The sequence below is a fragment of the Elaeis guineensis genome, chromosome 12 (assembly GCF_000442705.2).
Source record: "Elaeis guineensis isolate ETL-2024a chromosome 12, EG11, whole genome shotgun sequence".
Classification (NCBI taxonomy): domain Eukaryota; kingdom Viridiplantae; phylum Streptophyta; class Magnoliopsida; order Arecales; family Arecaceae; genus Elaeis; species Elaeis guineensis.
In genome coordinates, this window is record NC_026004.2 from 8,967,343 (window position 1) to 8,982,551 (window position 15,209).

Sequence of the window (15,209 nt, forward strand, 5' to 3'; positions counted from 1 at the left end):
CGAAGCTTTGATCATGCAGTGTCTTCCATCTTTTGTTAGGCCTGGGCCTGCGAAACGAGGATACAAGATTTGAAATTTTGAATTATGGCTCCTGTTTTCAAAGCAATCCCCACCTCTTTTTTTTTGTGGTGGATCCGGCATATTGCCTCAAAATGTTCAGAAAGCAAATACGATGAAATGAGCAACAAATTCTCCACCTTGCCTTGTTTGAACTGTTTTAGTACATTGAGTAGGTTAAAATGGAGGGTTCTATGCCTTCTTGGTCTGCTCTGACTATGGTAAAGATTTTGACATCCGGATCCGTGGCTACATGAGCTTGGTCAGAAAACAGTAGTCTTAGCTCAGATGGGTAATGAGGTTAGAAGAGCTAAAAGAGCAACAAAGAGAGTAAGATCATTTGCTTTCGTTGATGCAGTCACTATTTACATGAAGGTACCATATGCCCTTCTTTTTTTTTTTCCCCTCATTTTTTTTACAGAGAAAAGAGAAATAAAACAAAGGAAAAGAGGAAACTACTTGGGAGGTCATTTCTCTCTCACTTCCTCGGATAACAGTTCTGTTTTAAAGTCCACTTTGGATCTAATGAAGTGACATGATCACTTCCTGCAACACATGAGCTGCATCATTGTAATGGATCTGTATTAGAGAGATGCTTCTGCTCTTCACTGCCTGATCCAGCTGTTATCACAAAAAGCAAGAAAACTTAATTGGACATCAAAAACAGAAGGTATCATATTATTCACTGAATTAACTGTACAGTATGTCATTAGTGTTTTTCTTTTCTTTTTTTCATTCGAGAACCAGGATGGGAGGAAGTGTGGCTAAAAATCAGGTGAGGGCAAGTCATTAGCATCAACGTCCAATGAATTTTACCAATTACACAAGCTGACACCCTTTACTGGGGCATTATATGTGCAACATGTTTTGGGCTTCTCAAAGTCAATCCAAATGATGTGACTTTTTTGAAAAAAAATTAAGCAAAAGGCTACCCAACGTCCTAAGAGAGGAAAGTCAAGTTAGCTTACAGTAACTAATTCGGCCTGTTTTCTTGGTGATGTTGCTAATTGCAACAGGCCCCTATTTTTTTCACCAGAAAAAAGAGGCCACCATTTCTGACTTGCACTGAAATAGTGCCTGTGAGAGGTGGTCTCAAGCTAGAACTTGCCAATTTTAGGAATCAATGGTAGGGTCAGAATGGCTGCTAGTGTTTTGTTGTTTTATTTATTTTTTTTGGTGTATTGCAAGTTTCCAAAATTTTGGACTTAGGAGACATAATAATACTTTGAATTCACAATACGGATTTGATTCTTAACATATGACGACCGAGAAGGTCAGTTTTTAAGGGCTAAGAATCTCTAGAACTTCTAATGTTCAACAGCAACTATCGTCCAACTTTGACAAGGAACCAGAGTTTCTTCCATGCCAACTTTGATGGTCTGAGCGCTTATTCCATCATTGATGGATATTTTCTCCGTAATAGAGGGTGCAAACCAACATTGACCAAAACACTAATTTCTAATAACTAACCATACTAACTCGACCAAAGGGGATCAACTATGGAGGCACTCCTTTACTACCCCAAGAAAAGCCCCAGGGGATTTGATAGACGCCAGCCTCTGCCTTGCCAAATTATAAAGACAGCATTGACAGGCCCAGAGCAGTACATCAAAAACCATGATGCGCCTCAGTTGGATCAATTTTGAGTCATTAAAGCTGTAATTACAAGGACTTCCATTATTGAGCTAATAAAGTATGTTAAACTTGGTACACAACAAAACCACATTTGAAAGAATAAAATTTGAACATCCCTTCCTATGTGTACAAAGACCTAAATACTTAGTTTGCAGTTGGGTTAGGCTAAGCTAGCACCGTTGTTTATTGGTATCATTAACCTTATCTATATTATATGTAAATTCTGGTTGTTACTTGAGAAACCAAAGAGATAAAAAAAAAAAAGGCAGTTCTTTCACTCTCCAGACTTCAAATTTCTAAGAAAAGTACTCCTACAAAATAAGATCCATATCAGGCCTGAATGCCATTCATATAACTGACATCGACACATCTCATCAAAGAATGAAGATATCACTGATATCGTAATATGAATTGATTTGTTTTAACACTGAAAATAGCTGTAAACAGGGAAAAAAGAGAAGCTAGAGTACCTCTTCCATGAAGTAGAACAACTTATTGCCAAGATCAGTGAGAGTCTTCTTGTGCTCGTCATGAGAATTTGAGATAACATGGTTGAGATCACAGTATAAAAAGGTCGATTTAAGCCGGAGATCTCTTCCCATCAGCTCCCATGAGTCATCATCATCATCTATCAGATCCTCCTCCAATGAAAGGAAATCAAATGCACACTTCTTAATCCGAAGGACGCTCCCCTTGTAGATCATGTCCTCCATTGCTCCTCTCCTTGCCTGAGAACACAAACAAAATCCAACCAAATTCTGATAGCCCAGACTCACAGAACAAACAATTCATAGATGGATTAGCAGTCCTACTAACAAGAAGGTAATGAGCTGGTGGTTCATTTTCAACAGCAATACCAAAAAGGATTGAAGACAAGTCACCTTCTGAAATTTGTTTGGAAACTGAGCCCACACTATGCAAAGAGCTATGCTATAGGGTAATCCAATCATATAAAATCCAAAATTTTGCAAGATGATAAGCTATGGGGTCCTCTAATGCACTTAAGGCAAATCATAAGGCCAGCTCCATTTGAGCATTGCCTAAGCTTTAAAAGAAGGAAAGGTACCAAATCAGAAGCCCACAAGTCACTTTCCAGCATAAACCACAGACAACCAAGACATGAAGGAAGGAATCTAACCTTGTCTATAAATATATAGAACAACAGTTGCAGCTCTGTTATGGGACTGTGTATCTGAAACATTAATTAATACAAGAGCAATCAACAAAGAGGAAGGTATTGGAACTTTGTTTCATCTGGGAAAAGCAGCAATTGAATCAGAGCCTGAATAAAGACCAAGTTTTATATGCAAAAACGGTGACCACAACTGTAGGCAGCACTATGAAGAAACGAATCGAAATTGGCAAAGCAATGCTCGGAATTAAAAAGAGCAAGCCTTTGGCACAGGTGATCTAAAGATAAAGAATTCAGAATTCTATCCAACAAATTAAGGATGAGCTGGTCATCTTATTATATATATAAAAAAAAAGGCAAACTGCTTCCTTGTATATCACAACAGGTGATTTAAAGATGAAGAATTCAGGATTCTGTCTAAGAAATTAAGGATGAGTTAGTCACCGAGGCAAACTGCTTCTTGTCTTTAAATATAAAAAGGACACCAATGGAAGTCAAGAAGAGTAACATGGTTGGAAAAAAAAACTTCTTTAAAAAAAAATTGGGGAAATCCAGGATACATCTTTTACTGAAAAAGGCTGCAAACGAAGAGCTTGGGAACGGATGAGGGTATCAGTAATGTTCCCTTCGGATTTCCTGAAGTGTAAATATTGGTCCCTACGTCGCAACATTTCTCCTGGAAATCATCCATCAAACTAAAACTCATACCCGAAACAGAAAAAGAAGAAAAAAAAAAAAAATCCCCATAACCCAAATTTGATTGCAGAGATTGAATCAAAGAACACAACACCTAACAAAATTATATATTATAAAACTCCATCCCAAATCCCACAGAGGGGAAAAAAGAAACATAATAGAAGAAAGGGAAAGGATTAAATAAAAAAGGTGTTGTCTGGGAACTTGAGAGTTGAATCAAATCAAAAACTTAACTTTCTTCCACCAAACAACAGATCAAATCCAAGAAAATCAAACCAGCTGAAAAAACATTAATCCCCTTTTCAGATACCCAAATATCATACCTAAAAAAGCGAAAAACACCGCAAAAGAGCACAACTTTTACAGCCTAATAAATCAAACAATAAATAAACAAATCCTCCCTGGTCTTTAAAATAACAAGAAACAGCAAGAACAAGGTTAAAAGAAAGGAGGAAAAAAAAAAAAAGAAAAAAAACCCACCTTGGCTTCCTCAAAATCTACTGGGCTTCTTTATTTCTCCTTAATGGATTCACTCGCGGAATGATTATTACTAAAATCAATTTTGATTTAGAAAAACAAAAGGTGTAACTTGAGGAGGAATTTTTCCGTACGATTGGAAACAATATAAGGGTGGCCGTAGATTAAGACGTATGTTTGCAAGCCATGCCACCTAGAGAGAGAAAACGCTTCGGGTTTGTGGCTCTTATTATAGAGAGGCCGCTTCCCGTTGGCCGTTTCGCTCCGAGGACATCTCGCTCGTTCCCCAAAGGTGGGCTTTTATTTTTATTTTTATTGGCATTAGATTTCTTACAGGTGGATGGATGCTGATCCCTGAGTTCGGTGTGGTGTGCACTGCACGCTCACCCGTGGTTTGCTAAATCTTTTCCTCATCCCTTTGTGTGGGCCCAGGCTGAATAAAAATGTAGGGCCTACCACCTACGTAAGGAGGAGAGGAAAAGCTGCTATTCACGTGGCAAGGCGTACAGGTGGCTCGCGCGATGGAGGCCCGATGCCTCTTGCTTGCGCATCGGCTCCACTAGGGGATTTTTTTTTTTTTTTTTAAATATATATATTTTTTAAAACTTAATCCCAAATGAATTCCCAATGCCAACATATTTTCCCAAGGCACTCCAGCCAACTGCATAGAAAAATTACGTATTGGACATATGATTTTGGATTTGAAATTTTATGTTCAACATATATTTTTTTCATGTAATTTATTATATTTTAAAAAAATTTAAATTTAAAAATTAAAATCATATATTAAAGTTACAGTTTTAAATTAAAATCGTATTTTCAACGTACTGTTTCAAATTTCTCCTACCGACTTTCCCATGGTCCCCCATAATCGATCTCCTCCCCACCCTGTGATCCCCCGCAATCGGTCTCCTCCCCACCCGTGGTCCCTCTGCTTATGATCGATCTCCTCTCCACTCGATAGTCTTGGGTCTCCTCTCCTTACGACTGGCCTCTGCCTTCTCGACCGACCTTCTTTTTATCCTACGACTTGTGTTCGCCTCTTCGATCGGACCCTTCTCCATCATGCGACTGGCCTCTGCCCCTCTCCGATCGATCTCTTTCTCATCTCATGACCAGCCCTATTCTCCTCTTTCTTGTCGTGGCCATCTCCTCCCACTTTCCTTCTCCCTTGAGCGATGGCTCCCCACCTCCGACCAGCCTCCCCATTCCTCTCTTCCGATGTATTAAGAACAAGTAAGTTAATTAATTTTTTAATTATATTTTAATATTTAATATATAAAAATAATTATTTTAAAATTATATGTTGCTTATTGATTTAAATTGTAGTATAACTTAAACTCAAATTATCTTTTTAACACTCCAATATTGTCAAATTTGATGGATAGTCTATGTATATATTTTATATGTCCTAATATCTCTAATTATATTTTCGAAAACATAGCTTACCATGTGAAGTATGAGTCCTTGATAATATTACCTACATGCTTATAATTAAAATATATTAATAAGTTGTTTAAATTATCATTGGATATACCACATTTTATTAGAAGTTAGGTTTTTATTTGAGCATATTAAAGTAAGTAATTTTTTTAGTTTTTGCAGATTAAGAATGGATATACACATGTATGTATGCACACATGTATGTTTGCATGTATGTACATATATATGAAACTCTATTTTTGCAAGTATATGTATGTACATATGTATCTACATATGCAAGTGCAAAAGCATGTATGCAGGTATATATGCATGTAAACCCTCTAAAATGGGTGTATGCAAGTTTATTTGTAATTTATATAAATTTTTTTGATAGCTGCACTAAGTTTATTCTTTTTATTGTGTATGTAGTGAAATATGGTAAAAATTATCACAGTCTTATATTATTTTAATGGTTCGATAGTGAATGGACCGCATTGAGTAATGGGCGACCACAAAAAGCCATTAGAATTAAATATGGAATGAAATATCAGAAGTTGGAGGATAAGTTTTACAAAATCTTTTGCATCGATAGAAGATGAAATAAAATTATATATATATATATATATATATATATATATATATATATATATATATCCGTAAGTTGTGTAACCATCAGTAATCAAGTATGAAGCTATTCCAATTACCGACAACGATGATATAGAGATAATCTTTTCAATAGTAAGTTTTCATCTATATTTATCCGATGTAGAGTTGTACCTAAATGTGCAACCCATAGAAGACGCCAGAGATATTCGTAACCGAGATAATTTTGAAGTAGATGATAGGGATTTAGGAATGACAACATAAGTCGGAGAACAGATTATTTGCTCTAGTCCGTACATTACAGATAATGCCCCAACGAACACAAGTTTGAGATATATGGAGGAGCAGTTTGGTATAATAGACGGTGATGTGACAGAATATCATTAGACAAGCATCACTATATACAGCTGCCATTGATATAGTTCATACAGATAATAGGCTTTTTCAGAAAGATGATGTGCTAAGCAAAGATGATGTCGAAGAGGATGCTCGACAAGCTGGCACATCATATGACGCGGGAAGTCTACTTGATATTGGAAGCTTATGTGACATAGAAAATTTAAATGACATAGGAGTCCCAAATTTTTATGTATTTGAAGCTCCTTTCGAAACATTTAATCATTTTGATTGGGCAGCTATTAATGTATCAATGTGTTCTGCATTGCAAGTACAGTGTAATGCATAAAAAAATGAAGAGTTATGTAAGGGGCTCTGTTTTGTAGATAAGGTAGAACTGCAAACTATGGGCATCGTGAATTCAAGGTTATTAAGTCGGAGCCAAAACTGTAGATTGTTAAATGTAAAAACAGAGAGTTGAGATGTCAATGGATGCTTCGAGCAATTAAGTGGCATGATAATTTTGAAATCACATGATATACTGGTCCGTACATATTTGTCTGCGATGCTTTCTTAGGATCATTATGGGCTAGACTCTAATTTTGTCATCAATGAAATATGGGATTTGGTGAAAGAAGTATCTATAATTTTCATTGCTGGCATTGATGCAGTATTAAAGAATAGATTCAACTATACATCTGATTATAAAAAATTATGGAAGGCCAAGTAAAAAGCAATGGCCATAGATTTGGTGATTGGGATAGGTCATATGAATTACTACCGAAGTGGTTGCATGCTATAGAGAAATTCAATCTCGACTCTTAGATTAAATTTATCAGCACTCCTACAGGTCACCCAGCATACGCTATATTTGATCATGTTTTTGGGACATATGCACCTTCCATTGAAGGGTTCAAATATCGTCGACCAATAATTAGTATCGATACTACATTCTTATATAAAAAATATCGAGAGAAGATGATGATTGCAACCACTGTGGACGGGAATAATCAAATTTTTTTCTTATTTTGCTATAGTAGATGAGGAGTCTACGGATACCTGAGGTTGGTTCTTAGCTTGCATAGGAACTTTTGTTACTATACGTCAGAATATATGTTTGATCTCAGATCGACATGTTAGTATTTTATTTGCAGTAGATAACCAGTTTCTTGGTTGGCAACCACCACATGCATTCCATGTATATTGCTTGCATCATCTAGCAAGTAATTTTAATATGTGATTCTGAGATTCAAAACTAAGGGATATGATGAAGAAGGCTGGCATGCAAATACAAATCAGAAAGTTTGAGAAATATATAAGGAAGATTGAAAAACTTAAATCGGACACGATTCAGTGGTTAAATGAAATTCCTTTAGATAAATAGATTCAAGCACATGATGGTGGCCGAGATATGGAATAATGACTACTAATTTCTTGGAGTGTTTTAATGAAGTGCTTAAAAATACATGCTTTCTGCCAATAACTGCATTGACATAATGGACATTCTTTCGTGTTGTATCATATTTTGATGGTCGCTGTGCTCAGGGAGTTGATGTATCAGAACAAGGTGAAAGATTTACTCCATTTGTTACAGGTCGTGTAACCACCAACCAATCTAAAGCTATGTCACAAGTGTTACAAGCTTTGATAAAGCTAGTGGCATGTTCCAAGTGCAGACGGCATTGCGTGGGCCTTATATGAATAAAGGCAACAACATGTAGGAGACAAGTATCGCTCATATTTATTAAATTCTGATTTAGTTGTATCTAACAATTATATAGTTAATGTTTGTATGATATATTGTGCAGATAGTGAGACTTTCAGAGTGTAAGTGTGTGTCAAAAATGACAGTGCTATCATTTGCTTTGTTCTCATGTCATGGCTATCTGTGCTTATGTTGCAATTAATTTTTGACGATATGTTGATCGATGCTACATCTTAAATGATTATCATTACAGTTATGCTCATCAATTTCATTCCATACCATATCAAGAATATTGGTTACAAAGCCACAGTGACTGTATCATCATATCAATGCAAGAACGGTTACGACAGAAGGGCAGACTATGCTCCTCGAGACTACAAAATGTAATGGATTGGAGGGAATCTAGCAATCGGTCTGCATGTCGAGTCTATAGAGTGGCAGGCCATGATAGACGGACATGTCCAAAAATGAGAAATGGAGAATGATATCTACCCCGAAACAATACAATTGTAATGTTGTATCAAATAGAACTATACTAAAACTATTTCTTTAAGATAGGTACTTAAGTGTCAGACATACATATGCTGTATTAAGTAGAGTTGTAATGAAAGTTTTTCTTGTTTGATAAGCGCTACATTGCAATGCAACCAATCAAAGTTATTAAAATAAATTTATTTATAAAATATTTTTATTAACTATTGTTCAATGCTTACAGCATATTGTATACATGGATACAGGGCTTGCAGATGATTCTGTATTATATGATCAGCCTACTCATCGGTCATTGGTAGTATGGGATGGTGAGGTATGCATTTATATCATTAACATCTTCTTAAAAAATTCATTATATTTAATTAATTTTTATACTGACATTTTTATTTATTATTGCAAGGAGTCATGATTTCTCATTTGTCGTCGGAGGGAGCTAATATTGCACAGGTCTATGCGATTGGATGGACACATTGTTCCATATCTACGCTAGATCGGATTCAATGGATTAAGCCATGTCAGATTCATACTGCTTGATTGGCACTTGATCACAGTATTTGTAAAGCGATGGCAGCCAGAGACTCATACATTTCATCTATCTCAAGGAGAGTGCACCATCACATTACAGGATATCTCTATCCAGCTCGGATTGTTCGTTGATGGACTATCAGTTACAGACAGTACATGATAGGATTGGCATCAGGTTTGTCTGGATCTATTAGGTGTTATCCTCCCTCCGGATCTATTAGGTTTGTCTGGATCTATTAGGTGTTGTCCCCCCTCCGGATAGACTCCAGGGGTCGCGGCTTAGTACGGTTTGGTTGGGAGAGCAATTTACTAAGTTATACTCTGATGCTGATGAATTTGCGATAGTGTTATGTTAGGATATATATTCTGTAGCTCATGGATGGGTGTCTGTTTGGAGAGAAACTACTACCATCTCGATCGACAGACTATGAATCAGATAAGCATTACATATGTATCTCATATTTATTAGAAGTTGGTTTTTTCCATTAACTTATGTCAATTACTTATACTTCATATTTTTCATACACAAATGATATAGCAGTCATATACTCCCGATGTCATTGCGTAGCTATCTGATTACTGATTTAACAGACAGGATATATGGCATAGCCAAATGCTGCTCATTTGTTTCCGTATTGTAGAGTGGCACCTTCCTGATAGAGTATTACGACAGTTTGGGATCCAGCAGTTTATTCCGAACGATTGTGATACCGATGTCAGACTGCATAGGATCGATCTCAGAGGATGGGTCGATCAAGATTGGGGTATTACTCTTCAGCATTTTCTCTATTTATAGGAGAGCCGTCGAGACTACATTGTACATGGGCCTCCAGTTGATGGTACTACGGACTTCAATGATATATACATATAGTGGTACCAGCGCATCACTTGACGGTTCATTAGTCGCAGTGGTACTATGTTTGATTATCTGGTATGCTCGTTAACTTAATTTTGATACAATTCATAGATTTTTATTACTCTTATTTGTATTGATCATCAATTGATTATCTGCTATGTCAGAGTGATGGTTTAGCGAGGATACATCATCGTGCTCATCTAGATCAATATCCATATCCTCGCATGCCATTTAGGATATTTGCACAGTCATGCTGCATGCCGTCGACCAGCATAGTCGTATCTCTATGCGTGTCCATCCTCCTAATCTCCAGATAGGTCGGGAGAATCTTTTAGCTTTTGGACATTCAGCATCATCCGGACCACGTCCTCCAGCCTGACACAGACAAGGTAGTCAACAACATATTACCTTTCCAATTTTGATGGCAGAGTTTCTTTCATACACTCTGTACATATCATCGGCTGCATATACGCATGAAGATATGAGCCAGTTCCCTTATATTTCGAAGGCTGTGCATTTTGAGTATGCAACGGAAATGAAAGATGAGGGACCTTCATATCATGTTGACTATACAGATGAAGGAGTTGTACATAGTTACCATTATACGGAGGAGGATGTGGGACCAAGTGAACCAGAACCAACGCATCGTCAGAAGCAACCTATATGGACAAGGAGATGGTTGCTATGTGGGACATGACTTATATGTATTTTATGATCTAGTCATGATTTTTTTTATGTTACTATCATATTCCAGATTGTACCAAACTTATTTGTATTGATCTGATTTAAAATATTTATTAGCATTTTCAATGAGCAGTGGATCACATGGATTTGTGCATACATATTCTAACGCTGCATCATAAGTCCTAAATCGAACCATATAACCCTTAATTCTAAGTCTGAAGTGTATTAATCCTAAAATCTAAACAACTAAATCAAAATTTTAAAACTATAAACCTAACATTGAAAAGTAGTAAACTCCAATTCTTAAATCAAAAATCCCAAAACTTAAATTCTAAGCTTGGCACTCAGAATGTCCAATCGACCAACCCTATGGTCCGGTCGTTCGGTTTGGCACGACACGCAAACCCCAGAAGACCAATTGATCAAGAAGAATGATCGGGATTGACTGGTCTACTCGATCTACTATGGTCGATCGAACAATAGAGATCCATCGACCTAGATTTTGGACCCTACGGTCTGGTCGACCGATGCATCTTGGTCGAGATCGATCGATCTTCTCGATCTCCTATGATCGATCGAACAATGGAGGGCGGTCGACCTAGATTTTGGATCCTATGGTCCAATCGATCGATTCATCTTGGCCAGGATCGATCGATCTTCTCGATCTCCTGCAGTTGATTGGACAATAGAGGGCGGTCGACCTAGATTTTGGACTCAAGGCCACTCGACCGATGGTCATTATCGAGATCGATCGATGTTCTCAGTCTACTACAGTCGGTCGGACCATAGTGACAATCGACCAAAGGTTCTTAGCTTGAATGGCAAAAAAAAAATAAATTTTAATTTTAATTAATTTTATATATAACTTTTCTATGACATAACCCTAAATGCTAAATTCGTAACCCAAAAATCCTAAATCAAGAAACCAAGTTCCTTATTTGTTAAATAATCACATGAAATTTGATTAATATAATTTTTAAAAAATTTAATTTTTTTAATTTTTTAATTTTTTAATTTTTTCTTATTTTTTTCTTTTTTTCACTTTTTATGGTATTTTTTTATTTTTTTGAATTCAAATTAAAATTTTAATTTTTTTATAATTTAAAATTATAATTATAATTTTTTCTCATTTTTACCATTTTTCTATTTTTATGATATTTTTTTAAATATTTTATTTCTTTATTTGAAATATTTTTAAAAAAATTAATTTGAAATGGAGAAAGTAATTTGAAATGATGTTTTTTATTTTAATTAAAATTTAAAATTTTATTTCTTTTAAATTTAAAATTATAATTTTTATTTTTTTCATATTTTTTTATTTTTTCTTTTTTTACAGCACTTTTTATTTTTTTTTAATTTTTTAAGATTTTTTTGGGATATTTTTTTGAAAAATTAATTTTAAATGAAAAAAATTGAAATGATATTTTTTATTTGAATTAAAATTTAAATTTTTATTTTTTAAAATTCATTCAAAATTATAATTTTTATTTTTTTCTCATTTTTTTCTTCTTTTATGATATTTTTTAAAAAAAATTAATTTGAAAAGGGGATTGTAATTTGAAATGATGATTTTTATTTAAATTTAAATTAAAATATTTATTTTCTTAAAATTTAGAATTATAATTTTTATTTTTTTTCAATTCTTTTTTTATGATATTTTTTTTTACATCAATTTTTTTCAGATATTTTTTTAAAAAGATAATTTGAAATGGGGATACTAATTTGAAATGATGATTTTTATTTAATCAAAATTATAATTTTTATTTTAAAAAAATTTAAAATTATAATTTTTATTTTTTTATTTTTTTTTAAGAAAAAATTAAAATCATCAAATCAAATGACGTTTTTTAAAATATCATTTGAAATGACGTTTTCAAACTATTTGATTTGATGATTTTATTTTATTTTATTTTATTTTTTTCGTTCACGTGGAGATTGGGTGGAATGGGATGGTGATGTGATCATCATAAAACGTCATTAAAAATGATATTTTATATTATTTACATCATTTTGATAAATAAATTAAAAATTAAATTATTTTTATAAATAATTTTTTTTAAAAATTAATTAGGTAAAGCACTCTTAGTCCTTCGCTGTGTGGATTTGATGAACAGTGTGCTAATCTCATCTCTGTGATTCTTTAGTTCGAAAGGATAATTTTTTCCCTCTTATCTGGCTGCTCGATTCGGCGAACACTGTGAATCCTGATGCCATTCTCTGCTTCCTCAGACACCATGGCTTTGATGACGTCCACATCCGCCGCCTCATATCCTCTTACTCTCCCCTGCTCTGCGCCAACGTCGACAACTCTCTCGAACCCAACATCGGCTTCTCCGATGCCATCCTCGCCCAGTTCGTCGTTGCAAGCCCTCACTCCCTCATCCTCTGTTTTGTCACGTCCAGGATTCAATTCCACGAGCGTTGCGACGTGGCCCACGGACGACGGAAGGAGCGCTGTTTGGGCGAGCGGGTGTTGGTCGGCGAGTGGGAGCACTGTCCCGAGTGCCACTGTTCCGGTGAGTGGGAGCACTGTCCCCAGCATTGTTCAGTGAGTGGTAGCGCTATTCGCCAAGCACCTTTTTTTCCTCTCCCTTGGGCCACGTGGCTCGCTCCTCTCTCTCCCAATACCTCATGCGGCAAATAGCGTTGGCGGAGGCGAGAAAGACCGCCGGAAGGGTTTCCGGCAGCTTATTTGAGAGCATGGCGGGCGATCCACGACGATCGGAGGAGAGAAGATGGGGGTGAAGAAAGATGGAAGGAAATGAGACAGACAAGAGGGAGAAATCTTGGACGGACAGGGAGTTGGAAGGCGAAGGAGGGAGATCTGGGCGGCTTCCGCCTCCTAGAACGAGAAGACGGTCCGAAGTATCCTGTGCGGTGGCTACAATGACACTTAATTCCGATTAGAGATCAACTCATCCAATTTCCCAGCGGCAATTGATCCTGAGGTTGCGCCCACGGTCCAAGCGGTCGGGCCGGTCCGGTTCCCTATTATAGACTAGTCTCATCTTGGGCTAGGGCTGAAACATTCTTATAGCAATATGATCACCCCAAGTGGTCACCTCCATCTGGCAACCAGAGATTATTCCCCGAATATTTAAAACTCCAGTTTGTTTCTTTTAAATAATTATGTGTGGGACACTCTGATAGTTCGTGACATTGCTTGGCCATGCATATTATTAATTAATGATATCATGATCATTATAACTCTATATTTGATATTTTCATGTAAAAAATTTTGTTTCTAACGCAACGATGAGCTCACCGAACGGTGATTTTCAGTTGCCCTTGGAATAGGCGAGGAAGGACAAATGCATATTAGAAGGTGCATTAATTAGCCCAAAGATATATTTAATCTATGATTTTGGGTTATTAATGATACCTTTTAATTGAAGTATCTCCAGAAGCTGTGGTGGGCCCCACTTACTCGGATGGGTTTGGAGGAATAGAGAGACTCGAATGGCCGAGAATAGGATTCCCCTGCTCTTAGGATTGGGCTTATCAATTTGTTAACTATAAAATACGAGAATAAGTCTTGAGAGAGAAGGATCGAGATTAATTAGGATTTAGTAATGCATACAAAATTGATAAATAAATTAAATATTAAATTAAATAAATATTAAAAAAATATAATAAAATTTTAAATTAAATATTAAATATAATTTAAAAAATTACATTCCATGTATTGCATGAAGTTCTAAGCTGGTATCATTTAAAGCTTAAATCTCAATTCTATTTTTCAAAAAAAAATAAAATAAAATAAAAAAAGGATTGCTCGGTTGTCACGTTCTTACGCTTTCAACTTACTGTCAGGTTACCTTCCGGAGTGTGACAACGTTAAACTGATAAGCAGGCATGCAAAGCCAGGTCGATCTCAACATTTTGTATAAGAATTTTGTCCGATAACTTGTAATATTACATCGGTAAATAGCTGCGTATTGAAAAGTTTGCAAAATTTTTAAGTCTTTATATAAGAAGACCCACCTCATTTTATAAAATTATTTATTATCCATTAGTTAAACTGTGTACTGTATAATATAATAATGTAATAAATATATATATTAATATGTATATATTTAAATAATTTGGACTTGGAGTGTAGATTTTAATAAAATTTATTTTTAAAAAAATTAAAAATTTTAAACAGTTATTTTATTTTGCCAACAGATATAACTGTTAATTTTTTAAATATTAATCCATTGCCTATAAAAAAATATATAAAAATATAATTTTTCATAGAAAAGAAACAGTGATATCACTTATTGTTCTGCAAAGACTTGTTACATCGTAGGAAGAGGATTGTCTGCAAATCCTATTTTGTATAGGTAATAAACTCTTAAAAAAAAAAAAGTACAAAATACACATCTCAAACCTTAATTATTCTCTTATACTGATTTTTTAATAAAATTTCGACTATATTTTAGCAAAATAATCTTGCCTATTTGATACAATTTGCAACCGGTGGCCGCATTGCGGCATCGGACACGTCCAAGTCATAGGCAGTTCTGTCAGCTGAGATTGTGGGGGATCCATGAGCATGCGTCACATTGCTCGAGTTGAAGGTAGCCCATGACGAAGGGCAACTTCAC

The 15,209-nt window shown here is 35.4% G+C and overlaps 1 protein-coding gene across 5 annotated transcripts; it reads right to left on the reverse strand.

Moving 5' to 3' along the window:
* Positions 1-383: 383 nt before the first annotated feature.
* LOC105055381 (photosynthetic NDH subunit of lumenal location 3, chloroplastic) lies at positions 384-4,247 on the reverse strand. 5 transcript variants are annotated; one of them, XM_010937164.4, is made up of 3 exons: positions 4,132-4,247; positions 2,163-2,420; positions 384-678 (listed from the first exon to the last, which is right to left on the reverse strand). In XM_010937164.4, exons 2-3 carry the CDS (start codon positions 2,403-2,405, stop codon positions 580-582), a joined length of 342 nt encoding a protein of 113 aa, XP_010935466.1. In that variant the 5' UTR covers positions 2,406-2,420; positions 4,132-4,247; the 3' UTR covers positions 384-579. The 5 variants fall into 5 exon arrangements, with proteins under 5 accessions (XP_010935466.1, XP_010935465.1, XP_073102418.1 ...); XM_010937163.4 differs by having other exon boundaries at positions 4,001-4,231; XM_073246317.1 differs by lacking the exon at positions 4,132-4,247 and adding an exon at positions 2,831-3,962.
* Between the last annotated feature and the right edge of the window lie 10,962 nt (positions 4,248-15,209).